Source organism: Piliocolobus tephrosceles, chromosome 10 (assembly GCF_002776525.5).
Source record: "Piliocolobus tephrosceles isolate RC106 chromosome 10, ASM277652v3, whole genome shotgun sequence".
NCBI lineage: Eukaryota > Metazoa > Chordata > Mammalia > Primates > Cercopithecidae > Piliocolobus > Piliocolobus tephrosceles.
In genome coordinates this window covers 3,269,855-3,282,554 of record NC_045443.1, presented here as the reverse complement: position 1 = coordinate 3,282,554, position 12,700 = coordinate 3,269,855, and the positions used below count along the sequence as shown (strand labels likewise).

The following is a 12,700-nucleotide window of genomic DNA, read 5'->3' as shown; positions in this document are numbered from 1 at the left end:
CGGGAGTGGTGGCTCACGCCTGTAATCCCGGCACTTTGGGAGGCGGAGTCAGGCGGATCACTTGAGGTCAGGAGTTCGAGACCAGCCTGACCAACATTGTGGTGAAACCTGTCTCTACAAAAATGGTGAAACCCTGTCTCTACAAAAAATACAAAAATTGGCCTGCATCTTGGTGCATGCCTGTAATCCCAGTTACTCAGGAGGCTCAGGCAGGAGAATCACTTAAACCCAGGAGGTGGAGGTTGTGGTGAGCTGAGATTGCGCCACTACACTCCAGCCTGGGCAACAGAGGGAGACTCTGTCTCAAAAACAATTCTTCTAGCAACCAAGAAGTCTTGTATAATGGATACAAAGTAACTTGCTGGCCAGGCACAGTGGCTCATGCACAGTGGCTCATGCCTGTAATCCCAACACTTTGGGAGGCCGAGGGGGGCGGATCACCTGAGGTGGGGAGTTCGAAGCCAGTCTGACCAACATGGAGAAACCCCGTCTCTACTAAAAACACAAAAATTAGCCAGGCGTGGTGGCGCATGCCTGTAATCCCAGCTACTTGGAGGCTGAGGCTGGAGAATTGCTTGAGCCTGGGAGGCGGAGGTTGCGGTGAGCTGAGACTGTGCCACTGTACTCCAGCCTGTGCAATGATAGTGAAACTCTATCTCAAACAACAACAACAACAACAAAACCAGTAACTTGCCTGAAAAGATGGTAAATATTAAGTACTGAAATCATAAGAAACTGCTATATCTTATCTATATGGCCACAGCTATTTCGTCTCACACATACAGTCTGTGAAATGATTGATGAAACAAAAACGCATACTGTGGGCTGGGCGCGGTGGCTCACACCTGTGATCCCAGCAGTTTGGGAGGTCAAGGTGGGTGGATTACCTGAGGTCAGAGTGTGAGACCAGCCGGGTCAACATGGTGAAACCCCGTCTCTACTAAAAACTAAAATTAGCCAGGAGTGGTGGCAGGCACCTGTAATTCCAGCTAGTTGCGAGGCTGAGGCAGGAGAATCGCTTGAACCTGGGAGGTGGAGGTTGCGGTAAGCTGAGATTGCTCCACTGTACTCCAAGACGAGCAACAGAGCAAGACTCCATCTCAAAAAAAAAGGCTGGGCGCAGCAGCTCACACCCGTAATCCCAGCAGTTTGGGAGGCCGAGGCGGGTGGATCACCTGAGGTCAGGAGTTTGAGACCAGTCTAGCTAGCCAACATGGTGAAACCCCATCTCCACTAAAAATATAAAACACTGGCCAGGTGTGGTGGCAGGCGCCTGTAATCCTAGCTACTCGGGAGGCTGAGGTAGGAGAATCGCTTGAACTCGGGAGGCAGAGGTTGCCAGGAGGCAGAGGTTGCCGTGAGCCGAGATTGTACCACTGCACTCCAGCCTGGGCAACAGAGTGAGACTGTCTCAAAAACAAAAACAAAAACAAAAACAAAAACAAAAAACCCGAATGTTGTAGCTATTTTATTTTACTTTTTGAGACGGAGTTTCACTCTTGTTGCCCAGGCTGGAGTGCAACGGTGCGACCTTGGCTCACTGCAATCTCTGCCTCCTGTGTTCAAGCAATTCTCCTGACTCAGCCTCCGGAGCAGCTGGGATTACAGGCGCCTGCCACCACGCCCGGCTAATTTTTTGTATTTTTAGTAGAGAGGGGTTCACATGTAAGGAAAATATTTTCTATAGAAAAGGAGTTTTCTGCTTGTGGTTTAGAAAAGGGAGGCCAAAGAGCTAGAATTTGATAGAGTTATCCAGTTTGTCCAAGAAAGAGAAATATCTTTTTTTAAAAAAAAAAAAAAAAAAAAACAAGAGTCTTGCTCTGTTGCCCAGGCTGGACAGTGCAGTGGTGCGATCTCGGCTCACCGCAACCTCTGCCTCTCGGGTTCATGCAATTTTCCTGCCTCAGCCTCCCAAGTAGCTGGGATTACAGGTGCACCCCACCATGCCCAGCTAATTTTTATACTTTTAGTAGAGATGGGGTTTCACCATGTTGGCCAGGCTGGTCTCGAACTCCTGACCTCATTCCCTCTGATTCCTTGCTCACCAGTAAGCCTTCTAATTTGAAGTTTAACTTCTTAAGTATCGTTTTCCCAGGAAAAGAGTATCATGAACAGTAGAGATGAATACACACTGAAAAAGCAGACCTCCCTTTGTAAATTAATAACTTGGGGCTCTGGTTTTAAAACTTACTGGTAGGGGTTTAACTAGTGTGAATTTGTGCCAAAGGACCTGGTTATATCCAGGTTCACTGACAAACTAAGCTCTCAGACTTGTAAAGGGGAGACTAGACCCCTGACCACAGGTTCCACCAAGGTATCTGGGGAAGCCTCTCTCTATCTACTTAAAGACTGATCAAACTCATTTAGACCAATGACTTAAGAAAAAAACAACTTTGGCCGGGCGCGGTGGCTCAAGCCTGTAATCCCAGCACTTTGGGAGGCCAAGACAGGCGGATCACGAGGTCAGGAGATCGAGACCATTCTGGCTAACACGGTGAAACCCCGTCTCTACCAAAAAAATACAAAAAACTAGCCGGGTGGGGTGGCGGGTGCCTATAGTCCCAGCTACTTGGGAGGCTGAGGCAGGAGAATGGCGTAAACCCGTGGGGCGGAGCTTGCAGTGAGCTGAGATCCGGCCACTGCACTCCAGCCTGGGTGACAGAGCGAGACTCCGTCTCAAAAAAAAAAAAAAAAAAAAGAAAAAAGAAAAAAACAACTATAGACTCAAACTGTAATCAGGGCCACAGCTACTATACCTCAGTATTGAATAGATCTTACTACTGTCCAAGTTTACAAATAAGAAAAATACCATTAAACAGATATGTGCAAGCTGCCATCTTGGTGAAAACTGCCATGCAGTTTGGATGGGGGAGGAGAGAAGTGCTACTAGGGTTTGAATGTAACAATGTCAATTCCTATTTCATTTATATTTTACTTCCCTGAAAACTTAAGAGTGCTTTAAATGAAGCTACATCAACGAGTAAGGACTCATTACCAAGACAGGGTAAGTCAGGGAGCCAGGAAGAAAGCCAAAGTTGATGGTTAGATGCAAATCTCCTTCCTTGGGTAGGTATATCCCCTTAGAAGAGGTGAATTAATCATACTATCATATTTTAATGTGTCACTATAAATATCATTTTACAAACTCTACCTGCTCTGATTTCGAATATACCAAGCCACGTTCTGATTGCAAACTTCCCACAGATATTTCTACTGGGAATGTAAAGACCAGCCAGTTCTGAAATACGGTTCACTAGAAAGTAATTCTCAGATTCAGATTCATCACTTATGAGACTGGCTAATATGAACCAATCCTCAGGAGACGGATTAACTTTCGTTGTTTTTAGCTGTTTCTTATCCTATAAAGCTCACGACCAGTGACACTCAACCAAAGGGACACTGCCACAGCAGAATTCCTGAGTCTAATCTAATGTACATCTGGGCAGGGCTTCCCCAGCCTCTCCCACCTCCATTGAGGGTAACTGCGAGGATGTGCCACCGTCACTGACGGGTGTGCACTGTATCCCTTGGGCAGGCTGGCCTACTCTGGACTGTGAGGCTCCCACCAAGATACTGCCCACCTGGGATGCCCGGGCTGAGTTGTAGCCTGCGCTTCCTCAATATGCCTCCATCTCGGCTCTAACTTAGACACTCTTAAGATTCTTTCTAACATTCTATTATTTTACCCAGTCTAACTTCACTCTACAGATGAAATGACTGAGGCCAACTGACTTTAAGAACGTTACCTAAAATCACACAGCTGAATAATGGCAGAGCTGGAACTAGAACCAAAGCCTTCTGATTCCCAGCCCAATGTTTTCTTCATTATGTGGTGCTGCCTTTGTTGTTATACACCATTTGAATGCACACCTTGCATTTGTGGAAATTCCCTTACCCCCTACTGGGTAACTTCCTTCTCAAGCAACTGTTGGCATTTCATGGCTCTAACAATATTCTCATACACTTTTTTTTTTTTTTAAAGAGATGCAGGGTGGTGTCTTGCTGTGTTGCCCAGACTGAACTAAAACACTTGAGGTCAAGGGATCCTTCTTCCTCAGCCTCCCAGGCAGCTGGAACTACAGGTGCACACTACCATGCCAGCTTCTCATACACTATTTAACACCAAAATTTATACATCTTATCCAAAGATACATTTTTTTAATTTTAAAAAATTCCTTTGATACTACCAGGCATGTGAAAAAAAATCCTATAAAATTTTATGTCTCTAAATTCACTGACTCAAAAAAAAAAAAAAAAAAAAGACCCGGCGCGGTGGCTCATGCCTGTAATCCCAGCACTTTGGGAGGCCAAGGTGGGCGGATCACGGGGTCAGGAGATCCAGACCATCCTGGCTAACACAGTGAAACCCCATCTCTAGTAAAAATACAAAAATAAAATAAAATAAAATAAATTAGCCGGGCGTGGTGGCAGGTGCCTGTAGTCCCAGCTACTCGGGAGGCTGAGGCAGGAGAATGGCATGAACTTGGGAGGTGGAGCTTGCAGTGAGCCAAGACTGCGCCACTGCACTCCAGCCTGGGTGACAGAGCGAGACTCTGTCTCAAAAAAATAAATAAAAAATAAATAAAAATAAAAAATTCACTGACTATCTCTGGAAGATATATTAAAAGTCAGTGACAGCCACTGACAAAGAACTGAGGCAAGCAGAGAGGGATGGTTTCATCAAATATCTATCTTATATTATTTGAATTCTTATGTTTTTATTACCTATGTAAAAACATAATTAAAAAAACTGTGCTATAAAAGGCTTACAAAAGTTACAACATTTATACCACATGTAGTATTTTCAATGAAAAGAATACAATTACAAACTACTAGGGCCACCTTAAAAAAAAAACTCAGAAAATGTATCTATATACAAAACTTAAAGACTAATGTCTTAGAACATGATTGATAGATGGACCATAGATGTTACCTAATGTTAACAAAGTAGGTACAATTGGGCCTTACGATACTAGGATGCCTAAGAATAAAAATGAATAAAAATAAATCAAAGATCTACATTTTTGTGTCCACTTCTCCCTAAATACAATTTGCTCTACAACAGAATGAAGAAAATAAAGGGCTCATCACAATTACTGTGACCTCTGCGGGCAGAGGGATAAGTGTGTATGTGTATGTGCGTGTAACAGAATTTTCTCCAAGATCACAGTCATTTAGTTTGTTGCTTAGTTTTCAGTAATTCCACCTTTAAAATAATTTATTAATGGCCGGGCACAGTGGCTCAAGCCTGTAATCCCAGCACTTTGGGAGGCCGAGATGGGTGGATCACGAGGTCAGGAGATCGAGACCATCCTGGCTAACACAGTGAAACCCCGTCTCCACTAAAAAACACAAAAAACTAGCCGGGCGAGGTGGTGGGCGCCTGTAGTCCCAGCTACTCGGGAGGCTGAGGCAGGAGAATGGCGGGAACCCGTGAGGCGCAGCTTGCAGTGAGCTGAGATCCGGCCACTGCACTCCAGCCTGGGCGACAGAGCGAGACTCTGTCTCAAAAAAAAAAAAATAAAATAAAATAAAATAAAATAATTTATTAGGCTAGAAGTTCCATTATTAGTTCCACCAACCACATAAAGAAGAGAAGACAAGGCCGGGCGCAGTGGCTCAAGCCTGTAATCCCAGCACTTTGGGAGGCCAAGACGGGCGGATCACGAGGTCAGGAGATCGAGACCATCCTGGCTAACACGGTGAAACCCCGTCTCTACTAAAAAATACAAAAAACTAGCCGGGCGAGGTGGCGGGCGCCTGTAGTCCCAGCTACTCCGGAGGCTGAGGCAGGAGAATGGCGTGAACCCGGGAGGCGGAGCTTGCAGTGAGCTGAGATCCGGCCACTGCACTCCAGCCTGGGCAACAGAGCCAGCCCGGGCGACAGAGTGCGACGCCGTCTAAAAAAAAAAAAAAAAAAAAAAAAGGGAAGACAAAACTTTAGAGACTTTTAGTCACCTACTAAATCCAGACATCTTGACTGTTAACGATCCTAGCTACAGAATTTGCTGAATTAGAATAGATTCATAGAAAAAAGCGAATATAAATACGATGTATGTTGGGTATAGGTTCTAAGCTATCTGAACATAATGATCACAGCATGTAACAACACAAAACCGTTCATTTATTCCTTCCTTTGTTCAAATACTTAATGAAGGATTACTACATGTCCAGCACCCTGCTGAGAACTTCTGATATAATGGTTATCCAAAACATGCTTGGCTCATGCTCTCACACAGCTTAGTGTAATGGAGAAAACAAACTAAATGTGCCAGCAGCTCTGTGAAGAAAATTATCCTCTATGTGATGGAGATTTTTTGTTTTGAGACGGAACCTTGCTCTGTCATCAGGCTGCAGTGGCATGATCTCGGCTCACTGCAAGCTCTGCCTCCTGGGTTCACACCATTCTCCTGCCTCAGCCTCCCGAGTAGCTGGGACTACAGGTGCCCGCCACCACGCCTGGCTAATTTTTTGTATTTTTTAGTAAAGACTGGGTTTCACCATGTTGGCCAGGATGGTCTCGATCTCCTGATCTCGTGATCCACCTGCCTCAGCCTCCCAAAGAGCTGGGATTACAGGCATGAGCCACCGTGCCTGGCCTTGCGATGGAGATTTTAAAGCAGCACAGCAGCAAGTTCGGATCTGCATTTTAGCATGAGAACACCATCTTGTGAAATTACATTGTGAGTGAAATTACACTGTAGAGAGGTACTTAAGGTAGCAGAACCAAATTACTACATAGAAATACAATGTTAACCTTCTTTTAATTCCTCAGAAAGAAAGGCACCAAAAAATTTTTGGTGATTGTAAATCCAAGGCCAGTCTTGTTGCTGACATCCTCAAAGCACTTTGGTCTTGCCATAGCCCAGAGCCTTGGTTCAGCAACCACTAACTCCAGACACTGCTTCACAGGTAACCACCCGAGCCTTCTCCTTCCCAGTCTTCTTTCCACAGCCCTGCCAAGGATTCAGAGCCAAGACCGCCAGCATCACGGCCAGTATAGCTGGCCACCTATTTCAAAAGAGGAGACTCTGCTCACCTGATAATCCAGTTTAGCCTGTCGCATCTTCATCATTTCTTCATGGAAAACACTGTTTTAAAAAAAAAATAAAGCAAGAAAGCAAGTATATAAAGAGAAAACTCCTTGTCAATTTCATCTATTTATGTATGTACTCTTTTGGGTGATTTGGAAGCAATCGATTCTGCCTTACAGAAAGCATCAGCTTCTAGAGGCTACCTGCACTCACTGCAGGAGGACTTCCCACCCTTAACACCACCCTTACTCCAGAGGACCTCAGGAGACTGAAATACGCCAAGGACAAGAAAAAGATGAAAACACAGACCCCATGCATGCAGGGATTTCCTTTTGTTTTAAACAATGTCTTGAGTACACGTTATGCTCTGAACACAGTGGTAAGCATTTTACATGGTAGTATTTTGTTTATTTTTTAAAACAACCCCATGAACTAGATACCATTATTTTTTACACTTTGAAGATGAAGGAAGACTTGAAGAGTCATGTGTAAGGCTAAACAGCAGAAACAGACCCCAATTCTGGTCTCCTTCTGGCATCTAAATTACATCTGAAAAATCAAATATATTTATTTGTTTTTTGGAGTTAGTTCTATGACAGAGAAAATTACACTGTGTATAGCATCTTACTAGAGCCTACTGAATTCCTGAAGATCTCGGCATTTAACTTAACTTACTCAAGTCTGTCATTAATAACACTTATTATGCCAGTCATCGAAGGAGACGACTGTAAGTATGGATGAACAGGCGACATTTATTGCCACCGAGAGACAGATCTGCTTGAAGGCAAAAAGAAACAACAAAAATGGAATAAAGCCAGACTTCAGCTGATAAACCAAGCCCTTCTGAACATTTAAAAACACTCTTTGGTCCAGGCACGGTGGCTCACACCTGTAATCCCAGCACTTTGGGAGGTCAAGGTGGGTGGATCACAAGGTCAGGAGTTCGAGACCAGCCTGGCCAACATGGTGAAACCCTGTCTCTACTAAAGATACAAAAAATTAGCCAGGTGTGGTGGCCATGCCTGTAATCCCAGCTATTCGGGAGACTGAGGCAGGAGAATCACTTGAACCCGGGAGGCGGAGGAAGAGGGAGATCACACCATTTTACTCCAGCCTGGGTGGCAGGGCGAGACTATGGCTCAAAACAAACAAACAAACAGGGGGAAAAAAACAACAATAACTCTCTCTGAAGGCTTTTCTATTGTTGACAATTTCCTAATTTAAGACTTTTATTTTGTGATTCAGCATTCTTGGAAAGTGTGAAGTATGAAATTAGGCAGAAATGGCTCTCAATTATTTGGATGATAAATGTTTACTGGGAACTTAGTGCCAGAAAAACTGGAACTACAAGGTGCTATTTAAGAAGACAAATTCCATTACCACAAAGAGAAACATGGTTTTTGCTACATTTGGGGCAAATATACCAAAGCATTTATGTATGGCTTAATGGTGTGCCACTATATTCCTACATTTTAGAAGGTTCTACGCATCTTACTAATGCATAGCAACTTGGAATTTGCATGCTGTCTCAAAGACTCTTCCTCTTCATTCCCTTGTGAGGCAGGTTTAACAACCCTCACACACAGACGTGGAGGTGCTTTCTGATTTTCTGACATGCCTCTCTATTTATTAATTCACTCATGACCTTTATGTTTAAAAAACAAACAAACAAACAAAAACACTGGGTGGTCAATAAATCATCTCTTTTCTCCCAGCTCCAAAGAGGAACAAATAAACAAAAATGTCAGACACAACAGCCACTGACCTTGACTTTGTGCCCCCCATGTTTCACCTAGATATGTTCCTATGTTTTCTTTTTTTTTTTGAGACGGAGTCTCGCTCTATCGCCCAGGCTGGAGTGCAGTGGCGCGATCTCGGCTCACTGCAAGCTCCGCCTCCCGGGTTCCCGCCATTCTCCTGCCTCAGCCTCCGGAGTAGCTGGGACTACAGGCGCCCGCCACCGCGCCCGGCTAGTTTTTTGTAGTTTTTAGTAGAGACGGGGTTTCACCGTGTTAGCCAGGATGGTCTCGATCTCCTAACCTCGTGATCCACCCGTCTCGGCCTCCCAAAGTGCTGGGATTACAGGCTTGAGCCACTGCGCCCAGCTGTTTTCTTTAATGATTTTTATCTGCAGTCACGTATTCTTAAACCCCAAATTTAAAAATCGTTCATTAATATAGTGTGACAAAAAAAAAAAAAAAGGTAAAACAAAAACAAAACTAGAGTACTACAGGTATTCAGTATGTATAAGTATAATTTTTTTTTTTTTTAAGACAGTCTCACTCTGCCACCCAAGCTGGAGTGCAGTGGCTTGAACTCGTCTCACTGCAACCTCTACCTCCTGGGTTCAAGCCATTCTCGTGCCTCAGCCTACTGAATAGCTAGAACTACAGGGGTGCACCATCATGCCCTGCTAATTTTTGTAATTTTTTTTTTTTTTGGAGACGGAGTCTCACTCTGTCACCCAGGCTGGAGTGCAGTGGCGTGATCTCGGCTTACTGCAAACCTCCACCTCCCAGGTTCAAGCGATTCTCCTGCCTCAACCTTCCGAGTAGCTGGGACTATAGGTGCACGTTGCTACACCCAGCTAATTTTTTGTATTTTTAGTAGAGACAGGGTTTCACTGTGTTAGCCAGGATTGTCTTGCTCTCCTGACCTCGACCTTGTGATCTGCCCACCTCAGCCTCCCCAAGTGCTGGGATTACAGGTGTGAGCCACTGTGCCTGGCCAATTTTTGTATTTTTAGTAGAAATGGGGTTTTGCCATGTTGGCCAGGCTGGTCTTGAACTCCTGACCTCAAGGGATCTGCCCACCTCGGCTTCCCAAAGTGCTGGGATTACAGGCATCGGCCATTGCGCCTGGCCATGTATCAGTATAAATTTTTTAAAGTTCTGCATAAAATGACATTATATAGCAAAAGGAGAATTTGGAGAAAAAAGTCCACTGTTATGGACTAGTATTTTCATTTTTTAAAATTTATTATTCATTTATTTACTTATTTTGAGATGAAGGGTTCACTCTTGTTGCCCAGGCTGGAGTACAATGACGTGATTTCGGCTCGCTGCAACCTCTGCTTCCCAGATTCAAGCGATTCTCCTGCCTCAGCCTCCTGAGCAGCTGTGATTACAGGCGCCTGCCACCACGCCCGGCTAACTTTTGTATTTTTAGTAGAGACAGGGCTTCATCATTTTGGCCAGGCTGGTCTCAAACTCCTGACCTCAGGTGATCCACCCGCTTTGGCCTCCCGAAGTGCTGGGATTATAGCCATTTTTTTTTTTTAATTAAAAATAAATTAGGCTGGGCACGATGGCTCACACCTGTAATTCTAGCACTTTGGGAGGCCCAAGCGGGTGAATTGCGTGAGCTCAGGAGTTTGAGACCAGCCTGGCCAACACAGTGAAACCCCGTCGCTACTAAAATACAAAAAATCAGCTGGGAGTAGCGGCTTGCACCTGTAACCCAGCTACTCAGGAGGCTGAGGCAGGAGAATCACTTGAACCCAGGAGGCGGAGGATGCAGTGAGCTGAGATCATGCCACTGCACCACTCCAGCCTGGGTGACGGTGTGGGACTCCGTCTCAAAAAAAAAAAAAAAAAAAGAGCCGGTGGCTCAGGCCTGTATTCCCAGCACTTCTGGCGGACGAGGCCAGCGGATCACGAGGTCACGAGTTCAAGAGCAGTCTGGCCAACATGGTGAAACCCCATCTCTACTAAAAATACAAAAAATTAGCCGGGTATGGTGGTTTGCACCTGTAATCCCAGGTACTCAGGAAGCTGAGGCAGGAGAATCGCGTGAACCCGGAGGCAGAGGTTGCAGTGAACCAAGATGGTGCCACTGCACTCCCGCCTGGGCAACAGTGCAAGACTCTCTCTCAAACAAAAAAAAAAATTTTTTTTATTATTTTTTTTGACAGGGTCTGGCTTTGTAGCCCAGGCTAGAGTGCAGTGGCATGATCTTGGCTCACTGAAATCTCCACCATGAACTAGTATTTTCAAACAGCTGCTGCTACATATCTGCACTCTGTTCTCAACACTAAACCAAAGGTGTGATGACTTCTGGCATGGGGGAAAAATGAATCATTCCTCACCCATGCTAAAACCTCTTCAAAGATGTTAAGTTCTGGCATATGACTAAAGTTTTCAAACGTTTCTCATAAGGCCTCAAATAGTGAAAAAAACAGGTATGTCTTTGACAGTATGACACCACTTGATTCCTTTCATCAAGCCTGGGCAAGCTGAACAGACAATCTGAATAAATAGGGTACAATCAAAGCATTTTGATCTGAACAGAAGAGACAATAAATACACGTTAAGTAACTGTAACATTTATAAGTCTCCTATATATCAAAAGTCACATTTTCCCTGAGTTCTAAGTTTAAATAAATTATAACTTAAAAAGTTATACCTTTAGCTAAATTATAACCTATAAAGATATTTTATAATGCCTGGTACAGTGGCTCACGCCTGTAATCCCAACACTTTGGGAGGCTGCAGCGGGTGGATCACGAGGTCAAGAGATTGAGACCATCCTGGCCAACATGGTGAAACCCCATCTCTACTAAAAATACAAAAATTAGCTGGGCGTGATGGTGTGTGCCTGTAGTCCCAGCTACTCAGGAGGCTGAGGCAAGAGAATTGCTTGAACCTGGGAGGTAGAGGTTGCAGTGAGCTGAGATCATGCCACTGTGCTCCAGCCTGGTGACAGAGCGAGACTCTGTCTCAAAAAAAAAAAAAAAAAAGATATTTTATAGACATATTCAATCTGAACTAAAATTTCTAGTCTAATCTGGAATATCATCTTAATAAATTTACATTTTTCTGACTTAATTTTTTTTTTTTTTTTTGGAGACAGAGTCTCAGTCTGTCATCGAGGCTGGAGTGCAGTGGCACGATCTCAGCTCACTGCAACCTCCACCTCCCGGGTTCAAGCGATTCTCCTGCGTCAGCGTCCCAAGTAGCTGGGATTACAGGTGCCTGCCATATTTTTAATGGAGAAGGGGTTTCGCCATGTTGGCCAGGTTGGTCTCCAACTCCTGACTTCAGGTGCACATGATCCGCCCATCTTGGCCTCCCAAAGTGCTGGGATACAGGCATGAGCCGCCACACCCGGCCTGTGTTAATATTCTCTTTCCTTCATTTTAACTTAGTTATTGAATAGCAAGCCTAACCATAACCAAGCCTGGTTAATAAATCAACACAAAACAGAAAGAATTCCTACAGGAAAAAAAAAAAAAGTGGAGTAACTCTTTTTCCTCCCATTTTTCTCAAAGAAAATTTCCTATTTGCTTGGTACAAACAGGGGAAACCCTAAACACACGTCGTGAAGAAACACAGAAACACTCAAGCGTGGCAGACGAGAATGCCCACGGAACACCATTCTCTTGGACAGTTCTCCTGTTACCAACCAGTAAAGGCTAAACTGAAGATACCTGCTGGGCATGGTGCCAGGAGCCTGTGGTCCCAGCTACTCAGGAGGCTGAGGTAGGAGGAGCACTTGAGCCCAAGAGTTCAAGGGCGCAGTGAGCCGTGACTGTGACCCCGCACAGCAGCCTGAGCAACAGAGCGAGACTCCATCTCAGATAAATATAGGTAAGATAGACAGATAAAATAAAAATTAGCTGAAGATAACTACAAGGCCTTACAACACCGCACAGTATACACAAAGAG

The 12,700-nt window shown here is 44.6% G+C and overlaps 1 protein-coding gene across 1 annotated transcript in view; it reads right to left on the bottom strand.

The window, feature by feature from the left end:
- The window catches only part of TULP3 (TUB like protein 3), a 47,867-nt gene that overhangs the window by 21,978 nt on the left and 13,189 nt on the right, over positions 1–12,700 (bottom strand). The window contains exon 2 of the mRNA XM_023182927.1: positions 7,040–7,091. Coding sequence (XP_023038695.1) covers positions 7,040–7,091 — 52 coding nt within the window. The remainder of the gene's footprint in view (positions 1–7,039; positions 7,092–12,700) is intronic.